This window comes from Synchiropus splendidus, chromosome 3, assembly GCF_027744825.2.
Source record: "Synchiropus splendidus isolate RoL2022-P1 chromosome 3, RoL_Sspl_1.0, whole genome shotgun sequence".
In the NCBI taxonomy this organism is placed as follows: Eukaryota; Metazoa; Chordata; class Actinopteri; order Syngnathiformes; family Callionymidae; genus Synchiropus; species Synchiropus splendidus.
The window spans coordinates 10,609,442-10,637,060 of NC_071336.1; the positions used below are offsets into that span (position 1 = coordinate 10,609,442).

The 27,619-nt window shown below is 41.9% G+C and overlaps 2 protein-coding genes across 9 annotated transcripts in view; one reads left to right on the forward strand and one right to left on the reverse strand.

The window, feature by feature from the left end:
* Nucleotides 1-432: 432 nt before the first annotated feature.
* On the forward strand, nt 433-19,122 carry LOC128756517 (interleukin-13 receptor subunit alpha-2-like). Its single transcript, XM_053861119.1, has 10 exons — nt 433-631; nt 5,956-6,092; nt 6,198-6,324; nt 8,455-8,554; nt 9,457-9,623; nt 10,572-10,705; nt 10,783-10,906; nt 15,661-15,754; nt 15,828-15,894; nt 18,063-19,122. The coding sequence occupies exons 1-10, from the start codon at nt 574-576 to the stop codon at nt 18,168-18,170; spliced, it is 1,116 nt and encodes a 371-aa protein (XP_053717094.1). The 5' UTR covers nt 433-573; the 3' UTR covers nt 18,171-19,122.
* LOC128756515 (sodium/potassium/calcium exchanger 2-like) overlaps nt 18,953-27,619 on the reverse strand; it is a 33,049-nt gene continuing 24,382 nt past the window's right edge. For all 8 annotated transcript variants that reach the window (XM_053861110.1, XM_053861112.1, XM_053861114.1 and 5 more), the window contains 4 exons: nt 24,612-24,746; nt 24,444-24,533; nt 23,889-24,055; nt 18,953-22,105 (listed from right to left, as the gene is read on the reverse strand). In XM_053861110.1, coding sequence (XP_053717085.1) covers nt 21,856-22,105; nt 23,889-24,055; nt 24,444-24,533; nt 24,612-24,746 — 642 coding nt within the window. In that variant the 3' untranslated portion in view covers nt 18,953-21,855. The remainder of the gene's footprint in view (nt 22,106-23,888; nt 24,056-24,443; nt 24,534-24,611; nt 24,747-27,619) is intronic.

The following is a 27,619-nucleotide window of genomic DNA, read 5'->3' on the forward strand; positions in this document are numbered from 1 at the left end:
GAGCCCTCTAACTGCCTGCCCAGCAGGCCTGTCTTCGGCGGCTGAGTTCCAAAAGGGGCCGAGCGGCGAAAGACAGGGGGTGTTATAGAGACTGGGGAGTGCCTACCTGGGTGGAGAGCCAAACAATCGAAGTCTCAGACCGAGGCCAGTGCCTCGATGTGGATTAACCAATAGCGAAGGCCGTTAGAGGGCGAAGCACATATTCATAGAACTGCGGTTACACTAGGTAACCAGGATTTTCATGGCATTCTGTCGTGTACTTTCAGAATAAAGCTCCATTGCATGACAGACATAGAATTACAGCAGATGACCCGATGAAGACGCTCTTGTGAGTGTGTGACTGAAAGTGTGGGATTGTTGCATAAGTGTCACAAACACAAAACACCGTAACCATCCTGGCGTGTAGTGACGTCAGCACGGGCTTTCAGTGCTCCTGCGTCTGTGGTCCTGCCCTCCGCACTTTGGTTTCGTCGAGTGGAAATGAAGCAAGAGTTCGAACAATGACTGCGGTGGTGGTTTGTCTCAGAGGAAAAAAAAACAACTTTCTATTCTGAAGAGAAGAAGAACCCCAGGATGTTGTTGACGTCTGTTCTCCTCATATCTCTACTTTCCTACTCCGGCAGCAATAAAGGTAAGACGAAAAACCGAAACCTTCCCAAGCGTGTACAGACTTAAGAGTTAAGAGTTTTCTTTTTTAGCCATTCATGTTACGCTTGTCAAGTCAACGTCCTGACGGTCGTCTCACTTCCCGACTTCCCATTTTCCGTCATCCCCCACTGTAATGCCGCAGAGTTGCCACGATACCGGGATTTAAGTAGACAATAAACAGAAACAAAACCGGAACACAACACCGTAAAAGTGTTTTAACTATCAAGTATTTAAGCTCAAGGTCGCTGTGCTTCAACGTTTTGCACAGTTAAAACACAAGTTTCACATTCAAAACAAGAAGTGCTATGGCGTAATCTCTGCTCTTAAGCTCTGGTGCAACCAGAGACACAATTGCAACTTAAAAAAAACAAAAACATTTTGCCCATTATGGGGAAATTTGAATTTCTTTTCTTGTAAAATGAGACAAAAATGAATGCAAGTTTAAAAATGCAAAATGCAGGATTCTTAAGAAAAAATAAATAAATGATGTGCATTAACCTGTAAAACAATAATGCTGCAACCCTCATCCAAAACTTTTAATTCAAAGAATATCTGAAAACGAAATAGTTTATTGATTTTGGAGATACATTCCAGTTATGTAGGGAACATAAGCACTGGTGCCTCCTCGCTCACATAAGTTTGTCGTGTGTCTCAGTGCTCCTGTCCTGTGATGTCACCCCCTTCCCGTCAGTCCATAGGCCCTGAGGTCGGAAAACAATCAATGGAAATGTAAAGGGCAATAAAAGTTATTTTCAGGTCCACTTTACCTCATGCTCTGGATCACACATATGCTGTACCTCAGTTTAAATGATAAATAATCACGTGTCTTTCAACGACATTTTTGCAGATTATGACAAAGGCAGGGGGTGAACATTCAGTAGCAAAGCCTCTAGAGGTCTGTCCACGTTGAAAGAGGACTGTGTCATCCCCTGGCTGAACCAGTCACATGGTACTGCTGATTTTGAGGCTTCAACTGTTCAAATGTCATTAGCTACGTCATCGAAGCGTGCTTTGGTCCACGCTTCACAAAATCACCTGCCAGGCTACTTGCTATTCACGTTGACATTAACTCTCAGACTTCAACACTCAGTACAGAGGGCACATCACTATGCATCTTCCAACTCCAGTTGCTGTGTTATTGTGGCAGCCATGCTGCTTGTGCAATTTCCTGTGCAAGTCAGAGTACTTTTATGCCCCTACTAATATTTCTGGTATTGCATACACTCAACTTGCAGTATCCAAGAGGGCTATAAACATTTAATGAAGAACAATATTTTTAAATAGCAGAAATAGGAAGCGTGTTTTTTGTGCATCTGCTCGTGCTTTTGTGCAGACGCCAGTTCCCAACACAAATTTCTACGTCGATTTGGTTTGGGGTATTTCAGTCAATTTATGCCAATTTTACTTAAATATGCAGTGTTTCTGCCACAATGACCCTGAGGGGGGGTGTTGCGCCCTCCCCCCAATGGCACGGCTCTGAGGCAAATTTGGGACGGAGAGGTGACACATACACACAGTGGAAATGTGTGTCCGCAGGAGAGAGAGAAACGAGACAGACCCTGACACTAACTGGTTTCGGTGGTTAAGTGAAGAAATTGAGAAAGAATTAACAGTGTAGTCTGTGAATGAAACACATTTGTCGTTCACCTTAGCCTCAACAACACAGGCACGTAGTGTTACGGTGGCCTATAGTAGACGACATTTAAGGGCGCTTTCACACTGCAGTGTTCTGTCTCGGGAGCCTGAATCCAAGTCGCCCCCCCTTCACACCTTTGCCTTGCTCCGCGTTGAGCCTCGCTCCGCGTTTTCACTTCTAACTTCACCTACACGAAGGCAGCAAATACCGGAAGAGGCTTTGTTCATGTGAATGAGTCATCAGCAATGCGACAGCACAGTTCATGATCTGTTCGCTGATCGCTGTCTGGGCGGACAACATTGTTCAAAAACAACTCCTCAAACTCCCAGAACACTGAGGTGTGCAGCCGGGAGCTGCAGGAAAATTACGCTCGGGGACGGGAGCGCCATGGATTGATCCACGCTGCTCTCGCCACACGTTGAACACAGCGAGAGAGATTACTGACTATCGAGTGAAGTTCAGATCCCGACGTCAGAAATGATCAATGAATAGTCTGGTGATCTTCAGTAACTTGGGGGAAATCAGCGTCTTGCCTCTTCGCTGTCCTCATGCAGACCGCTGCGCTGAAGCGAGACCACAGCACTGAAAATGGTTTCTGAAGAGCGCGGCATTATTCATTTAAGCAAATATGTCTGTCAATAAAATCAGATGTTTATCAGCCTAATAAAGGCGAAAACACGTGAGTTATCAAACACCCGCACACGCTGCGCTGCAGAGTGTAATTTTCCTGCAGCTCCCGGCTGCACACCTCAGTGTTCTGGGAGTTTGAGAAGTTGTTTTTGAACGATGTTGTCCGCCCAGACAGCGATCAGACCCTTTACTGCCCGGCATTTAGCATGTTTGTGTGGAGTCGCGCTGTACATGTAGTCTCCGGCATCTAGCACTGAGTCGCCTGAGGTGTGAAGCTATCCACTCGCTGAGCCACCCACTGAGAGTTTCACGAGACAAGGGATCAGGTCCGTGGCCAAAACCCGACTCGATTGTGTTCACAGCTCGGACTTCTGAGGCGAAAGAGCTTTGTCTCGAGGCAGAACCCCTAGAGTGAAAGCACCCTAAGTCTCACAAAAGACGGATTCATGAGGTACGTCAATCAATTTGAGAAAGAATAAGTCACGGATAAAATAGTACGGGTTACTTCTTCCAACTGTGTAATGTGACTTCAATGTCAAGACAGAACAGTGCCACATGTACATGAAGATTCTAGACATATATTTTGAGTATAATACGTTATCGTTAGGCATAAACACATATTGAAGAAGTCAGTACAGTTCTTAGACAATTAAAAGACATTTACTCATACATTTTCCCTTCCTCAATGTGAATTATGCAAATTGCTAAATTCCTATCACTGTTTTGAATGTTTTATTTCTAAACTATTACCACGGTCACCATAGCCAACGTGACTGATCGCTCATTAGGTCCCTCCCATCCTAACACAAAAACCTAGGGAAAACACTGATATGAAAGCGATTCTCAGTGAACTGATGCTGTAACTGGAAGGAGCCAATGTCCAATGTGCGCAATGGCGCACTGCTGACATGATCTCAGGGCACAAAAATCAACCCTGAATTGAGTATAAATTACCGCAATTTCCGGACTAGGGGTCTTCTTGCCGTCAAGACATAAAGCCTTGTGACATTAGAACAATAAAATCAATCACCCACTGCGCTGTTCAACCATCTGTATCCTTCCCCGTTGGCATTTTCCGTCTTTCCTTCGGTGCAGCGGTGCTTAAGATCACCGTCCGCCGAGTGACATCGCTACATACACAACGGAACGAACAGCAACAAGAAGACCTATTTGAAGTGAACTATTGGCTGGCAGATGTTTAAAAGCTGATTTCTCTTAAAGTCGCTCATGGTTGGTCAAAATGTGCACATGCACTGAGCCAATTGGGGCCGCGGGGTTCCTCAAAGGAGGGACAATCGTTGCAGTGCTGGTTTCAGACTAATACACAGAGACTACACGCTAGTCAGGTGAGGAAATTAACAGTGTAGTCAGTGAAAGAAACCTGTTTACCTGGTTCATTTTACCCTGATCCACACAGGCTCACTGTTCCATGTCGAGCAGTCACAGACTACGGTGGCCTCAAGTGGACAATTAAGTCTCACAACAGACAGATTATGAGCCTTATCAACACATTTGAGAAAGGATAAATGTTTGCAATGTTGATGAACTTCTTCGATATCCAGCGCCCTTAGTGGAGTAATGTGACTTTAACGAGTAGACTTAGTTTACTTATTGTATTTGAAGATTCTTAATTTCTATATTATGAATATATTACATTATGATTCTGTTGAACAAATATGTAAAGAATCTCAGCAATTCATAGACAATTGAAAGGCTTTTATTTCTACCTTTTTATTTTTCCATTTCACACATCCATTCCTCATTGTGTGCAAATTGTAAATATTTTTATTTATATATATATATATATATATATATATATATATATATATATATATATTTTTTTTTTTTAAACACTTATAAACGCAGCAGTCACGCAGTGTTGAGTTGGTGTTGCTCAGACACATGAAAAATTAGAGGGAACATTGGTAAGGAATGCCCTTGAACTTGGCACATTATTGAAAATATTACAATGTTTGCATTAGTACTACTAGACACAGTAAGAAAAAAAGAATACATAACATGAAATACTGGTTGGAGTTTGCATGTTCTCCCTGCGCCTGCGTGGGTTAAACAGACACTCTAAAATTGCCCCAAGGTGTGCGTGTGTGTGTGGATTGTGTGTGTGTCCTGCGATGGACTGCCGATCAATCCAGGGTGTCTTCCTGCCTCTCGTCCAATGAATGCTGGGAAAGGCTCCAGCACTCCTCACAACCATGAACAGGACTAAGCTCTGGTCAATTGATGATGTATGTATTTAAAAAAGTGGAGATTCACTTTATTATTGAATGTCCAATAAATGTTCGACATATAGTGCAGATGAAATCCCTGTCCCCTCAGACCCACGGTGCAAAACAGTAAAATAGAAAACAAAAACAACACAACATACAATGTTAACAATTGAAATGAGTAAACTAAACTAATAGTATAACATATATAGACAATATAACATGCATAACAAAATAACACATGCAACAAAAAAACCTATATAAACAATACATAGGTTATATACAGTGTGTAACTGAGTAGACGGAAAGTAAACAGCAAACACTCAAGTGCCCACTCAAGGCGCATAAATAAAGGCAATGCAATAACCCAAAGTTGCTGCATAAACACAGCTGCGTTTATGTTCAACGCGTCAGGGAAAAAAAGAACTGAACACAAAGTAATACAATTTATCCATCTAACAAACAAACCGACCTGGTGTAAGTCGTCATGGCAGCATGTCAGCGACAGTCAGTTTAACTACACAAACGGTCATTCGGGTGCTGCACTTAACTCTAGTCAACAAGGAGTTGTTCTGATGCACAGTTGTTTTCACACTTTCAAGTATCTTCTACACAGTTCCAGCCAGCAAATAGCAAAGCAGTTCTAACGTACTGTCACCAATCCTGTTTGATGACTCCATGGAAGTGTCCTATTTTTCTCATCAGACCCTCCACTCACGTAGCAGACTGTTCAAAACCTATTTTTGTGAACTTGGATATCAAACGTCTTTGTATTAACTACTTTGGGGCTGATTGTGTTTCTGTGTGTGGTGACAGTTCTATCGCCTCGGAACGTGTCTGTATACTGGAAGAATGACTTTGAGCCGGAGTTTTCGTGGATACCACCACAAGCAAACTGCTTGTACAACATAAACATTACAACTCTGGACGAAAACAGCGAAACGCTGGATGATGTGAGTATAAAGGCTTTGCAAAGCCACAACAAAACAGTTTCATTGTGTCTTCTTGGGTAGTGACTGTATCATGCCTTTAAGTGACTAAAGATTGTGCCCTTCCAGGGTATCAACGTCACCACCTACAGAGCTCAATATATTCACTTGGGCGGAGGAAAACTGTTCTTCTCTGTCACAGCCGTCTGTGATAAAACTACTAGTAGTCCGGCATACCTCAACGTGGCCTACCCAGGTAGTTCATCAATTATACTGACCTTTGAACTAACAACTATGTTCCATTGTAACACTGAAATTGTTCTTATTAACAATAATACTACCAGCAACTTTTCTAAATCAGAGGTTAGAAACCTGTGGCTCTGGAGCTGGAGATCCCTCCACCTCTAATGTTGCGGTCTCTCTGGAAATGAGAAAAGTATTTAAAGAAAGATCAGCTTCGTATGTGTATTGTTCCTATTAAATATCACTTATTTCCACCTGTTTGACATCAGACGGAGGCATGACTCTTGCCCCCAACTTATGCCTCAACACCAGACATTGACAACACACGGGGCCAACCTTTTGGGTCAGTGCTGTTCCTGTTGATCATTATAAAGATACATTCTGTGTTTATGGAGCACACAAGGCTCTGCTTTGTTGGCTGCACTGCAAACCCATGGCCTTTAAATAAGCTCTAAAGGCTTCATGAATAAGCTTCATGGTGTAGTCACCTGTTGGAAGACCTTGTCCGGTGACCACATCTTGAAGCTCATTGTGAGAATGTCAAGAGTGAGTAAAGCATTAATCAAAGCAAAGGGTGGCCGTTTTGAAGACTCTGAAATAGAAAACGTGTTTTGAGTAGTAATTACTTCTTTGTGTACTACATATTTCCAAATGTGTTCATTCATAGTTTTGATGCCTCCACCGAGGATCTACAATGTAAATAGTTGTGTAAATTGCATTGCAATGCATTGAATGAGAGGCGTGTGTCTTTTTAGAACGTAAATAGTTTGAATCCCAAAATGATGAACCAAAATTGTTCTTTTTTACATTAAGTATTCCAACATTCTACTGAACTATGATTATGATATGATTATAATTGAGACTCAACTATCAATATTTCACCAACAATTAAATGCAATGAAAGCTGTATTACGTTGACTCAACCTGACATTCATGAGCTACTTTTTAAAATCAGCTGGATCAACATAAAAAATCAACAGATAAAACCATTTTATCAATGCATGATTGTTTGCGTTTAAAGGAATACTAACATGTTCTCAATTGACGTCTTTTTCAGCAACCATTTTTTGTTAATGGCTTTCCAATAAAAGTTAAGTCAAACTTGCAAACCGCTGAATAATTGTTTGCAGCATGTCTCCAGATGTTTCAGAGACAGGGAGTCACCCTGGTACCACACTCTTGGAAGCAAAACCCAGTCGTCACTTTACTTATGCAGCACCAAAACACTGCTAGTATAACTTCATGAAGGTTTCTCCCTTAGAAGGAAAACCGTCGAAGTAACATGAGGAACGTTTTTAGTCCTGCAAAGCATGGTGGGAAAGAGGGAAGGATCAGTCAAGGTTGCAAAAATTCAACTTAGCGAGCTAATATTTCCAAATTGGAATATTACCCTAATGCAAATATTTGACAGGAATTTACTAAGAAGCTGAGCTCGTTTTTGTGTCAACACAACTAGGGCTTATTACATGATAATAATTATGTAATTAAATGGAAAGGAAAAGGCAATGTCACTTTCACATATGTACACATTGTGATCAAAATGTTTTTTAAACCAGGGGTCTACGATTTTTTTTAGAAATGAAAGTAACGGGTGCAGGTTTTTGTTTCGACCCATCGAGCACACACAGTTGAACCATGAGGTGTCAGCTGAAACAAGCAGCACCAGACTTCGCCGGATTAGTGAAGCTGTCGCGAATCAGAAGGTGAAGCTGAGCAAGTTGGGTCGGAACAAAAAACCTGCACCAGCTTAGACACCTCTGCTTTGAATGATCATCATGCAGCCCTAAATTTAACTCAGTAAAATGAACGTGATTTAGATAGATAGGTCCCCAGAGATGTTGTTCACTACTTCTTGAACAAAGACATATGAGACATAAAAGCATGTTGGTCCATTTATCATCATCAGGTTTGAGTACAGAACCTGACTCATGCTGAAATAGCCTTTTGTTCCTAGCAGCCCTCGGGATTTCTTCGGGGTATCTTGTACGGTTTAAGCAGTAATTTCTTTTTGTTGATTCGCTCTCCTGTCCTGCTTGCATTATACAATTTTAATATGCATCCTGTGTCGTTTTACTTATTTGCCTTAATGCGCTCGTCCGATTGATCATGAATAGCACATGGAAATGTTTCTATGTCTTCTCAGACCTTGTGAATGACCTGAGGTGTGTTGTGGTCTCGGCCAATGAGACCATTTGCTCTTGGAAACCCACCGGAGCGGGCAGGGACTTCCAGTTTTTTTATTGGTGAGATAAACACTTGCATGAAGTGGAGACGCAGATGTGCTCTGTAGCTTTTAGGACACTTTTCCTCTGAAGGGATTTGGGAAAAATAATAAGCTGTTCTTTGACTTGTCATTACAGCCGCAAGTTGCAGCTTTTCACTGACCTGTTAACGTTCAGCATAATGTTGCCATGTTTGGTCATATTTGCTCAACTTTTTCTTGACCTTTTGTACCATGTGCTCTAAAGGGGACGGTAACATTTCATGAGCATTACCAAGAATTTAAATTAGCTTGGCATCGAGATTCTCTTTAGAAAATGTTGGAAAGCACAATACAAGTATTATGAAGGACACAGTGGCCAATAAACTATTCTTTTTTAAGTCATTTCATATGAATCGTATCGTATGGAATACAGTACTACCTTGTTGATGGTGTCAACTTTAAACATCTAATAGCACAAGCTGGATGTTGCAAGCAAAAGGAAGGGAGTCAGGAGAAAAGAGGCAATGAAATGTGCTAAGTGTTCTATAGCTGTCCATTAGCTGTAAATGTCATATACTTTTTCTTTAGGGTTCACGGCGCCATATTTTTTGGCTTTATTTTATATTAAGCACTTTGTAATTTTTTTTGTACATTGTTTATTTGCTATGAAAGTTGCAAAGAACAGATCAAACCCACGATGTAAACCGGAATGTTGCCTTACTGCCTGACAGACTGCTCCTTGTTTCATCGATTCCATGTCCAGGGAATGAGAAATTCCTGCTGTGTTTTGTCATTTTTACATCATGATGTAAAATTTGTAAGCGTAATAATATTTTTATTATTTTATTAAAATAAAAATATTTTTTGCCATTGAATAGATTTTATTTAACATATATAATGGTGATATACTTGTGACGTTTTGACATTTTCTTTTTCTTTAAGGTTTCATTTCAATGGAAAAGAAGAAGAATGTCCATCATACATTGTCAGCAGTGGCATGAAAATCGGCTGCAGCCTTCCACCAGTGGTGCAATATTTACGTATTTTGCTCAACAGCACTGGGGAGGAAGGAGCTATCAGAAACACCTTCTTACTTCCTCTTTTACCAGGTAGCAGACCAACGAGGTTTAGCAATCTACTGCGCTGTGTGGAGCTCAGGCTGAGGGCATTTGACCGCAACAACACCGCTTCCTCTTTCAGTTGTATGCCTGATCAACATGGGGCATGATTTCATTGTTTGTCCTTCGTTGTAGTATTTGATCAAATACTGCTGTAGGAAGAAGGTCTTGAAGGTTTGAAATAGGCCCGATGATAATGTAGATGTAGAACAGCCACCAACTACATCCTGTGGCTTTGACCTTTATAGGTATTTTTTAAAGTTGCTTGGTTGCTTGAAGAGTACTTTGAAATAGGTAAACATATATATTATCGCCTTCGTACCATAGTAATTATAATTATTATTTTTTTCTGTTGCTGTTGGATCTTTCATTTGGATTAGCAAATGTTCTAAATATTGGCTAAGAACAAGGACAAACAATGATGTGACACTCATTGATGATACAGCAACTTCATTGATGCATAATATTACCAGGCTTCTCTCTGCTTTTACTGCCTACATTTAACCTGCATCATACTACATATGTCATAGCACAGCCTCCACTGACTTACTGAGCTGTTTCCTCCCTGGTGTGCACTACACGTGCATGCAAGTAGCACTGTGGGGTAGTAACTATTTGCACGTGAAAGACAAAACAAACGTTGCAGTCAATGTCGATACATTGAAGACAACTAAGTACATAATGTAATAGCTTGGTTGCTTCCATCCTTTGGTTTTAAGGTTTGATATTGTCTATGTATTCTTATTTTGTTGCCCATCATACTGTTTCCATATTCTGATCCAAAATGAGCTACACTAATGGTTGTGGACCATCTACTTCTTTTGATTTTGTTAAACAACTAATGGTTATTTAACTAAAATGTTATTTTATAAATGCACTGCAACAAAGCCTGATGATAGTCTGTTCCAGTCTTGGCTGACTCTCACTATTTGTCTTCAGTGTCGCTTCCTCCCCTTAAGACGACCATCATCAAACATAAAAATGAATTAATAATCAACTGGACGGCTCCTGAGGCTTTAAATTTGATCTACTGGACATTTAATATCAACTACACAGAATGCAACCAAGTCAAGGTGAGCAAGTGCGGCAACTGGGGAACGCACGAGAATATGGCCTTGTCCTTCACCTGTCTTTCTTTATTTGCTCTCAGACGAAACACGTCAAGAACAAGCTGTCAGCTGAGATAATCCGAGTGTCCGACTGTCAGTACCTTCTGTCCATCCGAGCCGAGAGTGATCGCGGAAACTCGCAGTGGAGCAAGCCGGAACACATTGGTACGTTTGAAACTGAAGCTGAAATTTTGCTACATGTGAGTCTGTGTTTTAGTGCCATGATCAAACTTTCCTCTGCAATTGCCATCCACGGATTTTTTAAAATGCTATTTGTCTTTTATTTATTTTTGTCATTTTATTTAGGTATGGCCCGATACCACGTCTTTGCCAACTGGATGCTAGTTCCAATACTGATATTTGAGTAATTGCCGACACAGAGTACCAATACATGTTGAAGGCGACTAACAGGTCTTTGAGTCTCACGATTCTAGCTAACAGACAGTGGTTAATAAGTGGTTTCTCTGTTAATTTTACAAGTCAGGACGTCTGAGCTCTTAATCACACAGTAAAATAGAAAGATATTTACTTATTTAAAATATTGTAATACCAATGTGGCATTTCTTCAGGAAACACATCTACAGGTCTGTGATCACGGTTTCTTGAAAGAAGGATGGGTGGGACAGGTATTTCATTGAGACTTCAACTGTGCTTTATCTCCTGCTCTAGAACGTAGCACTTCTAGAAAGCCTCTCCCTCGAAATCAGAAGACATAATCCATCATTTCCTTGATACTTATGGGATCAGAAATGTGTGCAGGTTGCGCAACCCTAATGCGCACAGTTATTCATTTTTTTCATCAGTGCAAAACTCTTATTCACAAATTGATGAGAAGCTCCTCACATCTCTTTCAGTATGTAACTCAGTCCCAGAGGGACATCAGATCTTGGCCCTATATCTCTTAAAACACACACTACACATCCCATCTACTGTCCATGGGGACTTAATCCTGTTCCTCTCTCAAACAACAACTCTGTCAAATTTATTTCATCAGAAATAGAAGACGTTCCAAAAATCAATCGAACGGCTGCAATGTCACCGTCAGTGGACTGAGAAATAATGCAGGCATATTTTAGAGGCCAAGTGATTTCATTCTGTGCGCACGAATGAAGTAGAATGCAGATTGCTCAACAGATACTTAGATTGGAGCCATGCACCATGTCCTAAAATATGTAAACAACGCCTACTATTACAAACTGTATATGATCTGCAGGCAAAACAACAAGCACAATGCCTAGTTAATAAATGACAAGTGGACGAATACGACAGTCAAAATATTGCTGAAGTTAATAATGAGCAGGGAGGGAAACACAGAGATGATGCAGGTACTATCAAACATTGTATACTGAAAATTACCCTCAAATTTTAACCAAAATAGCAAAACTTCAATATTATTCCCACCGTAGATCCACAAAGAAACATTTTCTCAAATTTTTCTTTTAATCATCAATCGTCTTTAATTACAGAGGGCTGCTCCTACATAGGAAATGTAACACAAAGGGCTTGACAGTTAGGAGGGAGCAAAGCAACAAACTATCGGAAATAAGAAGAAAGGAACTGGCACGGATTCAAATGTACTTGGAATAAATGCGATCACAGAGGATGTGCAATGTTATGTCCGGTCCGGGGGCTACTTCCACTGTGCTGGTAAATAGGAATCAAGATGAGGACTCTAGGATAAGGAAAGGGTGCGGTTTTCACAGTCATGTTAACATAATGTGTTATGCATGCAGTTCATGAGTCAGGATGGAGGCATCACTAAAGGCTGGCCATTACTATGCATCAAACACCTCAATACTGGTGACATCTTCAGCAACACATCTCTATTCCATATCTCTAACAACAAGCATCAACATTCAATATTCAGGCATTATTAGAATCTTTCCGGCCTTGGTTAATTACTCCAAAACATTTTTTGTTGGGCCGTAGCCCAGCTGGGTGGACATCCTGTTGGTGTGATGTCAGAGAGTTATGCACATTATCTTTATATTCGTGGCTGGTCAAATACATTTGTCAGAAATGTTCTCCACTTATTGTCACCTTTGGAAGAGAAGGTATGTAGTTAGTTGGTTCACTTCTGGAAATGTCTTAAGTGTCATGATGGCTCAGGGGAACAGACCCAAATACTAAAATCGCTGCCGGTGTACAGATGACTCGGATCAACGAGGATATAGCAAGAGATTTACTACAAATACACAAAAAAAAAAACACGAACAGGAGCAAAGAAACAAGGGAGTTGATACCAAAACGCGGTGCAGAGAAGTCAACACATAAGGAGTTGGGGAAAAACCTGAAACAGAAAACAGGCAAATCAAAACTCAAGCCTTAATAACAGGGACAATGAAAACGCACTCGAATTAACTCACAAGGCCCAAATAACGAAAAGCGCTCGGTGATGGAATAAACACACACACACACACACAAAGACATGCACACACAAATCCGAAAGTTATCAAAACAATCTGGTGAACAAAGTCACGAGAGGGAGATCTTTACCACTGGAACGCGAAGTAACCATCTGGCAAAACAGTCTGGCACCGAGGTGTTGAAATCAGCCAGGCTTGATTGTAGGATTGCTTCCAGCTGTGCTGCTGTGAGAACAGGAAACAGAAAAACACAGAATAGAGAAACATGACTTGAAGACGTCAAAGGGGTAATCCAAAAACTATGGTATAATGATCTGCTAATGGGATGCACACTTGCATCTTTATCCTTGTTCAAATCAAACCAAAGTTGTGAGTGATGAATAGCGAACAGTTCTATGTGACTCTGGCATGTGTTCTGTCCTCTAACGATGCTTCACAGAGGAAAGAACCATCTTTTGCCACCCAATGGGGTGCAGTGTAGTTTCCCCTCCTTAAAACTCTTCCCCTTCTTTTCCTCCTCCTCACAGCCTGTGAGACGAGTGGTGTTCTGAGATGTATTCATTCTCTGAGGGCAAAGTCACTTTATTTTTTTGTGAAAGGACTCAGTGTTGTTGAGCTCTGTGTGTTCAAGTTTTGCCAATTATTTTGTTTGTGGGGCATTCTATCCTCCTCCCCATCAAGACCAAGGGATTTACTTTCTGTGTCCGGTTCAACACTTTGGGATGCTACGAGGATCGTACAGTCTTCATGTGTGACTGTATGTTTTGTTGGACAGTCCCCTGGGAGCAGGGTGTTGGGGTAGGCCTCTGAGAAATTGAGAGTTTTTACACTGCGCCTACGATCAACCATTTCATTTATTCATCCTACATCGTCCACAACTTCTCTGAGACAGTCAGGGATGCGGAGCCAGCTTTCGAGCTACGCCAAACAGCTGTGTGTTTCAACCAACTGTCCACCAAATGGTCCCCAGCAAATCCATTCCATTGGGTCTGGAGTACGGCACCACTGTGAAACAGCAACTACCCCACAGATTATAATGGGGTACGGAGAGAGAGAGATGATCAGAAGAGAAGTATTTAGTGCACTGAATTTATTGACTATGTGTGGGTACTGCGAAAATACCACCAATTATTGCCTCAGGGGATGTATCCATGTAAACAGTGTTCAGTAGCTGTGAATGACCTCGCCTCCAGTGGCACCATATAAGCCGACAGGAGCTGTCTCCTCTTTGGTAGCAGAGTTTCTATGCAGGACTTTTGTCAAGCTGCATCTTGGTCATCTGCGTGTGCTTAAGTGCAATCATATCTGATATGACTGCAAATGATATTGCTCATCCATGGCTTCAGAACGTTTCTGGACCAGCCGGTTGGATTCTAAGGGTTTGTTGTTTTTCTTGTGGTACTTTCCTTGATATACAAATAGTAGTGAGTGTAACTTCAGTTCAATGAATTGGATTATCCTCCTTCATAGAAGGTTTCTTCAAAGAGGATGCCTGTTTAGGACGGTTTATTTTCCATCCTTGCCCAGGCTTGTCTGCTCAGGCTCGGCTAATTCAGTGGTGTTGCTGGAGAGGATACCGTGTCTCTTGGCTGTCATGACTTGTCTCAGTGTTTTTGCTGTTGCGTGGTAATTCAGTAAACGTTTCCTCCGTGCACTGGATAGATGCTTTCACTTAGGCGTCTGCGAAACGGCCTGGAGCGTACGTGACCCAGGGTAAGAGTCATTGGAAAAGAAAGATCAGTACCTTCTGCTGATGCATTTGACTCTCTGACTGGTGTTTAGAGACACTTGGTCTTATAGTCCAGTGTTTTGTGTCTGCTCATTGGCACTCGCTGCTATGCTGGCAGCTGTTGCCACGCACATTGAGACAATGAGGAAGACATGCACAAACGTGCAGCGCTAGCACAGCCTCCGCAGTCCAATGAAGCAGTGACAAAGGGAAAATAGCTTATTTAGTTGCGAACCCTTGTTTTCCAGTCCCGCCTTAAGTGTAGTTTCATCGTGAAGCTGTCTGAACAAGTTATCACTGACATTCAAGTTCGGACTGGAAAGTGTCCAGCGAGGTGAATGCACGATTCGATGGATGCGAATAGTGTTCCAGCACACCTGGCTGTGGTTCAGCCATCAACTGAGACACATCTACGGTTTCGAGTGCACCCACCATGTCAACTTTTTAACTCAACATAACTTGGGAAATGCAGGTAATAAAATTTGATTTGCTGTAGGAACTCAGTTACTCCCTGAGTATGTGATATGCGATTCTCTGGCCCTTGGTTTCTTTTTCAACCATTATTCAGAAGTTTTTATTCAAATAAACATTAACTTGCCTATGCCTCAGTTGCAGCACCGTCTCCTGTTTTTCATCATTTCCTCTCAAAACTGTGGCTGCAGAGTTCCGCACTTCTTAGAAAGCAGAACATGGATGCAAATACATGCAGTTTAAGATCATGAGTTTCATCAAGTCCTAGTGATAATGCTAAATGTTGTTTTTTCAGCAGGCCCTGCTCTGTTAGTCAAGCGGTTGTAACACATTTTTGCCTTTCCATGTTGCAGATGCACTTTCAGACTTCAGTCCTTCTGTCTACTTTGTTGTCATCCCCATGGCCCTGTTAGCACTGATGGTGGTGGCTCTGGTTTGCTGCAGCAAGTGAGTCTTTTTTGTAGCTCACGTAGATGACACCTTTTGAAAACAGCTGCTTAACTTTGACCTCGATCTGCAGGTATCGGGATAAAATCTTCCCTAAAGTGCCTGAACCCAAAAACCTTCTGGACAGCAACGGAAATAAGGTGATGTGGTCAGAGTTTATCACTTTAAACTAGCGTTGTCAATTGATTTACAGTTCAAAAAAATAATATTACAAAAAATGCCCCCTGCACAGATGCAATAGGACAGTGCCTAAAACATTTCCAGAAGCAACTGTTTTAATTTTTTTAAATAATGAAGGGATGGCCCACAACCACACCTCCTGAGAGCATTGCTTGTTATTAGTGATGGTCTGATGAGGCTTCATGAAACAGTGGCCTCATTTCCAGCCCACTTGAGGGGACTCAGTTCTGTAAAATCTTGAAATTCAAACAACCATTTCAATGAAAGTTCTCTTCACTAGCAGTACTTGTTAATGTTCTCTTGGATTGCTGAGCGACATCACTGGTCACACAGTTCCCAGAGGAGCACCAGTGCGTGTGAGCTGGCACGTGGCATTGCAGTCTTTTGCAATATTTAAAATGAGGATCAGTAGGGCCTGATTTCATCACCCATAGAATGAGGATGTGGACAGTTGGGTGGACACCAAATTTTCCTTTAAATGAGGAACAACAAAGTGTTGCTAGACTTCCCGTCTAAGTTTCTGGCTTCCCACAGCTCACAGACATACAGTACTGTCAGGTCTGTTGGACCATTCCAAATCTATTTCTAAAGGCTTTTCATGAATGTTTCAGTGATTTTTTTTTGGTAGGTGTATTGTCTCTTCATCAAGTAGTTTCAGTAAATGTAGTTCTGTCAAAAACCCTCGCAGTCTTTCTCAGTTGTTTTGGTGCATTTGTCAGATCAGAACATTTAGGATTTAGTTCATCGCATAAGCCCTTCCAAAATGGTTAATCATGTCGCCATTTGTCAACTAAATTTCTATACATTCCCGTTAACTTTTTCCATAGATCTTTCCGGAATTTGTTTCTTGCTCTCAGAGGCATCTTGACTTTCTGTAATGAAAGGAAATGTATGAAGCATTAGAATTTGGTTGAGCACGCTCTGATGATAGAGGGACCTTCTCAGATGAGAGGATATGGAAAGTATATGATCACCAGCCACACACACACATGACCTTCTGGCTGCCATGGATGCTGCATGTGATGACATCACAGCACATTAACAGTGTATATGTCAAAAAAATATATAATTTTTATTTGATGATAGCAGATGTATCTGCTAAGAGTTGAGAGACGATAAATGAGTGTATTTTAGTGCAGTTTCAGTTTGGTTTTCTAAACTGAGCGTCCTGGAAACACCTTTTCTGCTTGGCCTCCCACGTGTACCTTCCTCATGTCAATATTTGCGATGTTGAGGTTGTGCACCTAAGTACTCTCTTTCTGTGAAAAGTTCATTAATTCATCTTCAACCCTTATGGGGGCGATTCGATCTGACTGCTTTGTCCGTTCACAATGACACATTCTGACGGCTCTAACATGTTCATTGCCTCAGAGATTTACTCTTGAGAGATTGAGTAAGGATTTTGAGCAGGACAGTGGATTTTGCAGGCATATAGCACTTGTAGATCATGTGCACAATGGCAAAACACAGAAGAATGTTTTCACTTGCTCAACCACAAAGGTGGACAGCTAGTGAGGTAAGGAAATAAGGAAAATGTTCGGAGGTTATTTATTTAGTAAGGATTTAAAGGTGGGGGTGCACATTGTGTTTGGGATCTCCTCTTGTTGTGTCTTGTTGAGTTTCATCATCATGAATGAAAGCCTTCAGCCTCTGAATTGGTGTTGACTTTCACACATCGCAGAGGTGTGAGGATCGTTCCATAGGAACTATTGAAAAGATCCTGCTCTGGAATTGGGAATGTGTACTCATACTGGAACCATTTAATCTGTGAAAAGGTGCCTAGAGCTGAAAAGGTTCCCTTTTTCTTGAGCTGATCTCTGATTCATCATATATAAATACACATGGCATAGCATGATGAAATGAGGTGTGACGAAGCATATGTTCAGGCACATTTTTAAACTAAATTTGGACATCATTCTATCACATTCCTGCATAGGTTGCACTCCATCTTGTTCACTCAGCAGTGAACTCTCGCAAAATAGGGCCCATTAACAGCTTTAGTTTTGCTCATTGCCCTACTGAACCTTGACTTATGGTGTGTGGTGGTTCAGAAGCTCCCACCTTCATTGATGATGGTGTCTTCAATATATTCAACCTGCAATGTTGTTTTCTCTTGGACTGCTTACAGGTCTGTAACTTGCTTACCCCAGCAGAGGAAGAGCAGAGCTGCGACGTGTTCATTGTTCAGGATAGCAACACAGCTTGTGGAACATGTGACATCCTCGAAGACTCTTAGGCTTCTTGTGTTGTAAGCTACTTGAGGGCATTTAAAAATATCCTGTATTGTTCTGATCTCATCTCACCATACGTGATGAATGCCGTGCTGTGTTACAGAGTGCCTTTGTCATAATATACATATATTATTATATACAACATATATAATCACAGATTATAAACAAGCCTGGTTGGTGATGACTATCAACATGTTTCTAAAAAAAAAAAAGAAATAGGAAGTGGTGCAGCTGTCCTTGCTCACCATCCTTTCATCTACTAACTAACTTCTGGGACTCGTATGTTCTAAATTTTACAACAGAAAAGAAATCTGGACCATGATCTTTGAAGTGAAAAGCAAGCCCTTTTGTTCTGTTGCAATCATTTGATCTTTAATTGTGGTGCTGTTGTCCTTCCTGATGGACAGTGTTCTTCCATTATTGTGATGAATGAGGTGAAACTAGTTCCAAGTCAAATGACTGAAGAATGTACTTAAAAGTGCCAAGTTTCAATGTGTTTGTCGCAAGCTTTTTTTTTTTTTTAAACTGGACATCACTTCTCTTTCCAGAGTGATGCTTGTGAAAAGAATGGATTTGGGAGAGTGTTGTAGCTCTGTGTCCAGTATAGTCGCCTTTCTGCTGGTCAGAAAACTGCGACTGTGAAACTTGCAATTGGTGTGCATCTGCTTCCCTTGTCATTCATCCTTGACATTGTCATTCCTACGTACGTACAGACGTGCACCCTCTGTGAATAAGAGGGCTCTTTCAGTGGCCTTAATGCAAAGAATAAAAAAACAACAACACAACGTTCCATGTTTGAGTTATCGTCTTTATTTGTTTCTTTAAATACTTTGTTTTTTTTACATAGATATTTCTTATACACTCATAGATTATATGGGTCATCTGTGTCTGTATATTATGTACACTTTGAAGTCATACATGAACACCAAGAAAATAAAACATTTACAGTGCATCTCTTCAGCGGTTGTTGGTTTCCACCCTGTATTAGTCATATTCTCTCGACACCACAGGAATGCATACTCACTCGGGGCTTTTGCAGTGTTGGGTGGGGTTCTGAAATAGTCTTTGCTACTCTATCAGGGTTGCGTCTGAAGTGTGTTCAAAATCAACCGTGTGGTTGGAAAGTAGTTTTATAACGGTGACCATGTTATTACCACCTCTAGCCGCTAGATGTCCCTTTAAACGCATTTTAAACGCAATTTTGTCACGATGAGAAAGAAGTAAAACAGACAATTGATTTATTATTTATATGTCTTTGAATTGGCTGTGATAATACAAAGTCATAAAGTGAGCATTAAAAAATGTGAAGTTGCTGCGATTCTGGTGTTTACAAATCTAGTAAACAAACCACTACTACTTTACTTTTTGTACACCAACCGGCTTTGTCGTTTGGTTAATGCGTGTCATTCGGTTAATACTAGACTCAAATGGTGGTAACCACCCAGTGGCACATTACCGTAATGTTCCGTAAAGTTATTCATAACTCATTTTTCCTACCAATGCTGAAGACCATGAATGCACCGCCTGTCCTCAACCCTGTACTTAACCAGGTGTGTCAGGCGCCCGACATGAACAGTGTTTATGTTAAAAAAATATATAAATGGACGTGACATATCTGAGCCAGTTTTTATTTGATGATAGCAGATGTATCTGCTAAGAGTTGAGAGATGATAAATAGGTGTATTTTAGTGCAGTTTCAGTTTGGTTTTCTAAACTGAGCGTCCTGGAAACATCTTTTCTGTTTGGCCTCCCACGTGTTCCGTCCTCATGTCAATATTTGCGATGTTGAGGTTGTGCACCTAAGTACTCTCTTTCTGTGAAAAGTTCATTAATTCATCTTCAACCCTTATGGGGGCCACGGGGTTGGAGCCTATCCCAGCTACTTTGGGCAGAGGCGGGACATGCAGTATAGTGATTTAATATCACATGACAATCTCATTGCTCATTTGTGAGGTTTGTAAATGGAAGCTGTGACTGTAGTTTTTGCTCCTGTATAGATTGCTAATATCTCTATTCGACTGTGGTACCACTGAAACAGTCATATTTTGTTGCTTAAAACCACTTTCTATGTTATTATTAGTCCTGCAGGGACTGAGCATTTTAAGCTATGGGTGCAGTTCAAGAGATCAAGACGGGTTTCCAGATGATGGAGCGGAGAAAGCAGATCTAGAACAGATTCTTTAGAGGCCATAAATGAACTAAACACTGTTGGTGGCACGAGTATTAATTCGGGCAACACTGTCAGCGCTCTTTTAACCTGTGTCCCGAGTGTACGTACAGAGAGCTTGGTGTCTTTGTGTCTAATACTTCTCAGACGCTTTTTGTATTTCCTGCCGCTCTTGGACTTCAATCGTTGACAAAGTCTACAAATACGTTCTTGTGATGGAGGCTATTAAAAGGAATATTATTACTGATAGTGTGTTTGGCTGTACAGTTGGTGGGTAACCAGCCCATTCATGCAGTAGCTTTAGCTCTAATGTATGTACTACTATTTTACAATCGACTTCTACGAAGCTTCTGTACAATGTGCTGAGGTAACGTGAGGGTTTCTGTCTAACGGGAATGCTTATCCAGGGAATGTCGGGATATTGCATTGGTCAAAATGCACTTTTCTTCAGGGGAGAGAAGCTGGTTCTACAACACACGCTATATTGCTGTTTAATGCGATTATGTCTTCTGGTAAAAAAACAAACAAAAAAAAGTGTTTTATTTTTATCTATTTTTTTGCAAATATTTGTAAAATACAGGAACCTCTAATAATAGTCAATTGTGTGATGACCTTGAACGTTCACATGCACACAAAAGCACCTTTGGCCTCAAATGAATTCTACACGTTTTCTAGCGACACACCGAGCAAGCGAAAGTTTGGACGCCGTGGCGGAGACGTTTGTTCATGATGTGTTTTGGAGTATTCATACCGAGTTTCCATGCAGCAGTAATAATGAATCCCGGGAGTTTGTGGACAAACACACATATCGACTAATCTAGGTCAGCCTTTTTAAGATTATTGTTCAAATGTTTCTCTTTGATGTTCATGAGCCTAAATTTGTCATGCGTATTTCTGCTAAGAGGCTAATGAAGGCTAACATACGTTTCCAGAAGCTAAACGTTGAGTTTTTCTTGGCTAACGTTCTGTACAAGTGTGTCGTTGGTGAAACTTAGGGATCCGATTGTTGTGAGGATTCAACTGCTACTGAGCGTTTAATGCTACTTCCAGTCCAATGTGTCAACAACCTAAAGAAAATGGTCATCGTGGGGGGTTAAATTCGGATGAGGGGGAGAAAGGGAGACAAACACTGGCAGTTCAAAGTGGCAAAGATGAGGAAGGCATACCTCGTCGTTCAGTTTGCTACGTCTCTCAGTGGAGCCGCCTGGACTCACTCACAGTTACAACATGCTCCCACTAGTTTGTGGGGTCTCGAATTCAGGTCCTGAAACTGCTGAAATGCATAATGTTTGTCTAGTTGGCTAAATTCAACCACTAGCTAGCTGGAAATCCACCAAACCCCACTTTGCCAGACAACGTCCTCCTCCTCCTGAACTCTCCATGACTCCCAGATCGTGAAGGAAGCCGCGACCTCTTTTTCTTCTGGTTGGTTGTAAAGGAAAAGGGCCAGAATGGTCAGGCGAGAGCAATGTCGGACGAGAAGGATGGTCATGGGGTGAGAGGCGCTCTGTCCTGGAAGGTCCTCAGACAGACACTGGACATGAAATGACCTTGTCCTCCAGCATGACGCTGACTACCAGGAAGACAAAGTACAGCAGGAACATGATGAAGCCCAAAAGTTTGCTCATGCGCCACTTGCAGGCAGCAATGGAGATGATGACGAAGAGGAGCATGAGGAAGAGGAGCACGATGGCACAGAAGAGACCATTGGAGCTGACTTGGACTGGTCTCAGACCGCGAAACAGAGACCACAGAAGCCACGGGAAGGGCAGTCTGAGGACAGAAACATACTAGGTCAGTTTTCTGGTGTTTGATGAGACACTCTGGGTAGAATAATATTGATACTTGTTCGCGCTTAAACAGATTTAGTGCGCTCGCCATTTTTAACTGACTACATCTGGGACATGAGGGTGCCACAGCAAATTGTTGTGAGATTTGCAGAAGTTAAATACCCAGAAAGAAGACTGATAAACACAGGTCTGCATTGTTCTGAGAAAAAAATAATAATAAAAATAAACTTCCTCTTATCACAATACACTGCTGACCTTTGTGAATTGTATCTTCCTGTGAATGTCGGTTGAAGAACAGAGGACCGGGTTGCCAACCTTTTTTTTTTTTTTTTTTTTTTCATTATTATTTGACGTGTGGTAGACTCTGTATAGTGACAGCCTACATTTTCGCTTTTGACGACATCCCGCCGTTCAAACGCTTGCAACTCACTGCACTCTGGCACCCTCTTGTGGCACTCTGATGGACCGTCACCACAGGTTGACATAATACAGTAGTTAACTTTCTTCGCTAAATGATCACATAACGCGAATATTTCAGATATCAGATTCAAAAACTGTATATAACTTCTGTTATTCTCGGATGTCTTGCAATGTTAAACGGAACCCGAATCGTTTGGCTTTTGGGCGTATTGTTTACATTCTCAGGGACCAGTTTTTAGCACCACTTTATCCATCCACACATCTTCTTCCACCAATCCAAAGGCTTGAGATCCTTCTCCAGATATTCTACGGGAATATCCAGGACAACTGAGAGACAATAGGTCCAACTCTGAGGTCTCACTCAAAGCCCCCTCACATCATGAACATACCCAGAACCACAAAGGAAGGGAGGCTTCCTTTCAAGATGCCATTTTAAACTTATCTGCAAAGGAGAAGAGGCCACACTACTCTCCAACGTGACTCAGCCTTTTCCGGTTGGCCAACATGTGGAGGAAACTCTTTTTGCCTGCTTGTATCAACCATTATGTTCTTTAGACCAGTGATTCTGAACAATAGGGCCGAAACCCATGGTTGGGTCGCAAGCGCCTCCTAGAGTTCCGCAAAAAGTATTATGTTTTACAGCTCTGAGAGGGCCGAGAGATGCTCAGTTTTAATACATTAGCCACATATTGTGGCAGTAGTGTGTCAGTGAATTGACTTGACAACTGCACTATGGAGAAGTTCTTTAAAATAAAAAAAAAATGATGTCATCCCCAACAGTACTGTTCATAAAAGCACCTGTTGGAGCACTTTTTAAAATGAATTTAAAAATATAATAGCAATACTTTCATTTACATTTATATCTTCTTTAGAATATATTATTCTTATTTCACGATATATTTAGACATTGTTTGAATATATTTATTTTACTCAAAATTATATTCATGACGTACAGCTTTCCGCTTTTTTTCCGATAACAGTTTGGATCAACTGTATTTTTTTCTTCAGTAAATTTCATGAACATGACTTGCACCTGCTTCTGCTGCTGGTTGGACCTTTTGATGACAAATAAATATCTTTGCAATGATCACATGGTTTTGGTTTTGGCCCACAGTCCGTGTTAGTGATCCGCTCTATACTACAAAAGGTTTGGCTGGATCTTCATATGAATGAGAAAGACAAAGCCATGGTCAGATCCCGAACCAACGGCTGCTCGGAACAGCATATTTACATTTGGCTTACAGGGTCGCAAAACATCCAAGCTGAGGCAGCTAAACTGCGAGTGCCCTCAGCCCACCGGACTCCCCTGTCCGAATATATGCCCTGACAGAAAAACAGGGTCTCACCCAACAGTGATGTCAAAGATGTTGGAGCCCACTGAGCTGGACACAGCCATGTCTCCCAGCCCCTTCCGTGCCACAATAACACTGGTGATGAGGTCAGGGATGGAGGTTCCAGCTGCTAATATAGTCAGACCCATAATCTCCTCAGTAATCCCGATGGTCTCTCCAACCTGCAGGAAAAAAGAAAAAGGACACTAAGCCTCAAGATAAATAAAACCTAATCTCTGCCGAGCTGTTTTTAGTTTTCTCACGATGGTAAAGAAGTGTCAGAACTGACAGATTATTCACAAACAGTTAGTCTAAGGCATGAAATAGGCTGAAAATGTGGGTTTCCTTTCATGGAACGTTATGTCACTTGTCTTTCTGCGTATAAGCTGGTGATGTAACCGTCAGATTTAGCAGCGTAAATATTTTTTTGGGTTAATATGACAGACTGTAGAGCAGGAATGAGAAATATTGTGAAATTACAAAACAAGACCATAACAATAATAATCATAATCTGCTCTGCCCCATTGTGATTTGTGATTTCCCGAGTTCTGCAGTGAATCTAAACGTTACCTGATGAGCCCACCACACCATCAGGTAGGAGAAGCCTGCGATCCAGCAGATGGCGCCAACGAACGTGATGGGGAAGAACTTCTTGGACGTCTGTGAGCAGAGAGAAGGGAGCAAAGGCTCCAGTGGCGCAGTGTCGATGAGAATAAAAAGTGAGGATGAGCAACAAACCTGTTTCCGGACATCAGGCAGGGTAAGCCAGAGTGGGAGGACGATGGGCATGATGAGGAGGTAAGTGAAGCGCTTGCGATGGGACTCGGGCCAGGACAGGCTCAGAGGCTGGTCCTCCTCCTCCTCGTCTTCAGCCTGAGAGATAAAAAGACAAGTCAAACAAGTCTGAGAAGAGGATTTAAAGTGGGTTTGTCCAGTTTCGGTAAGACCGAGACCACAAATGCACCCAGGGTCAAATCAGTAGGTCCGAAGGTTTTTACGTCTTTCGTCCGACAACATATACTGTAATGTCTGTGGATTGAGCATCCTTTCTCCAAAAATATGGTCAGTGAAGCCTGTGAAGCCATTCCAATGGCAACACACACTTGTTCTTCCATTAAAATCCCTTGTCAGGGATTGGAACCTCACACCAATCGAAGGAGAGAGCACAGCGGACCAAGAATCACCTGCTGAGGAGGTTAGAGCTGGAATAGACTGGTCCAGCAGGAGGCAGCCTGTGATTGGCTGGGGCAGGGAGGCGTGTCACGGTGTGTGAGCGGCACGCTGCCTGACTAGGAGACTGGATTACTGACCAGGCCGCGGAGCAGAGAGAGGAGTCTTGACTGAGTCGCTTCCTGGCGTGCGTCAATCTGTCCGCAGGTTCTGGGTTCTAAGGGTTTCTAAGAATGTGGTGCGACTCAAAGATAAATCCCACATATGAATCTGAATCTGCAAATGTTGCAGGATGTTTTCGTCATAATATCATGTCAGACAAGATCGGAGCCCAAGTGGCTTTAGATACGACAGTGATCTAAAGGCCAAGTGTTCGAGGTGGGTGGTAAAGTCTTGGCCATTTCACTTGGATAATGATGACCAGACTGCAATATGCAAGAATCATCAATATTTGATGATTGTTCAAAGTGACTGCATCATCAATAGAATCCAAGAGAGAGGACGACGGACTTGAGCGGCAGTAATCAGGAGTCACACAGAGACGGTCTTGCTGTGACTGGGACGGCGCAGCATCGCCTGGTAACCCTGGAAATCCCAGCTGCCTGATGAAAGCAGCCGTGCATCGCTCAGATGGCAGCATTGTTTTCAGCTGATGTGTTCGGGCGCTGAGCATTTGCATGACTGGCAGCTGGTTGCTGAATAATCAGCAGAACCAAGAGTTGCTGGGGGGAAGAACAATCAGATCCTGTTAGCTTTGAATGGTGATCGTGACTGCTTTTTTTTCCTCATTTGAAAAAGCTTTTGGTGCTGGCTTCCTCCACTTTTGGGTCTTCTCGTGTTTTGTTCAAACAGATGGTGAAGAGACAAAGGTACCTCCATGGAGTTAATGGAGCACTCATCTTGGAATCATAGAGCACATCCTCCTTCTCATCGACTCACCTTGTTTATGAACTAAACATTTTGATTTTCAAGAGGATGAAGCTCTATCCACTGGTGAGTCGCCTTCGCTTGAAGACAGTGGACGGAAAAACCAGACACCATAGAAGGCACAAACGACTGTATATCCACCCTTCCATCCATCCACCAGTCCTCCTTATTCCCCAGTGGGGTCGTGGGGACGTTGCCAGCAACCTGGGCGAGAGATGGGGGAACCCAAAACTGCCTGTCGCACATGAAGAGGAACTGGAGTGCATGCAAGCACAGATTGGTCTTTTTTTGGTTGTTTCAATATCCATTCAAGTGAGAAACTGAAACTATTTTGGGAGTAATACCTTCTTTGGTATGTGGACCCACTTAACAGCCATTTGAAGTTTACTGATTCTACATAACAAACAAGAAAAGAATCAGACTAGCAGGCTTCCATCACAACAGAGAGAGCGGAGGAGAAGTGTGTTGTGATCATCGCCAACTTGCTCTACTAGATCTTCAGACCAGACCGACCAAATGTGATCACCATGGTTTTCAATGACGGCAGACCACACTGGCAAATGCTATTGGAGAGCTGCAAGAAACAATCCCACAGTGAACAGAGAACTTTGAATGAATCGGGACTCTTTTCACAAGAAAACACCATACAGAAACCGAGCCATCCTCCATGATAACTGTCACCACAAGTATCAGCCATTGAGCCTTAGTATAAGAGTGAAAATAACCATAAGGCAAACACTGCAAGCCAATTTGAATATTTGAGAAACACCAATTGTATTGATGAGTGTGGCAGCAATCCACAAAACAGAATTTGACCCGTGGAAGACAGTGAGTCAGAATGGCCCTTAAATGGATTATTTTTTGGGATCCAGAACCAAAGTAGGTACATGGATAGAGGGTTACTTCCAGCTATGTCAGTGACTGGGCAGTCTATGTCCGAGAAAAAAACACAGCAATTTATCAACAACTGTATCCCAGAAAGTGAGAAATAAAACATTGTATCAGATGAATGCATTTGAAAATAAGCTGCCATCAGAGTGTATTGTATTTATCAGCTTGGGTTTCAGAGCAATTTGCTTCTTTTATAGTGTCAACAAGCGTAGGGTGTATGAAGGTCAGCGGAGCAAATTAAAAGCCGTGTACTTCTATGTTGTGTTCTCAACAGGGGAAGGCAGAGTCGGCACATTTAAGCTAAATTGTCTGTATCTGTCTTTGTTAACTGTCTGCTGGGGACAATGAGAGGCGTAGAGTGTGTCTGTCTGCTCAGAGAGCATTGAAGCGTGAGGCTATAACACAATAACCGTCTAGAGAAATGCTCTGCAACTGTGACTGTTTTGCTATATAGGGGATCAACTGTCGCCCGTACACCCCCACCTACATTCTGTCGCTAGTTTGGTTCATCGTTGTTCGGGAAATGTTCATATTAGAGCTCAAATTGTTGCCAAAGTTAGCAATGGCTATGCTGTTTTGGGACCCTGACATGATGTGTCTGGATGTGGTTTTGTAACAGCGTTTATTTATAGACCTCAACACAGATTATTTGGATGTTTAAAATAGACGGGTCACAGCTTTAACCTCGCCTTTATTCTTATTCCCTAATCTCAGTAGCCCAGGAATCCAGCAGGAATTGAACAATTAGTTTGACGGGT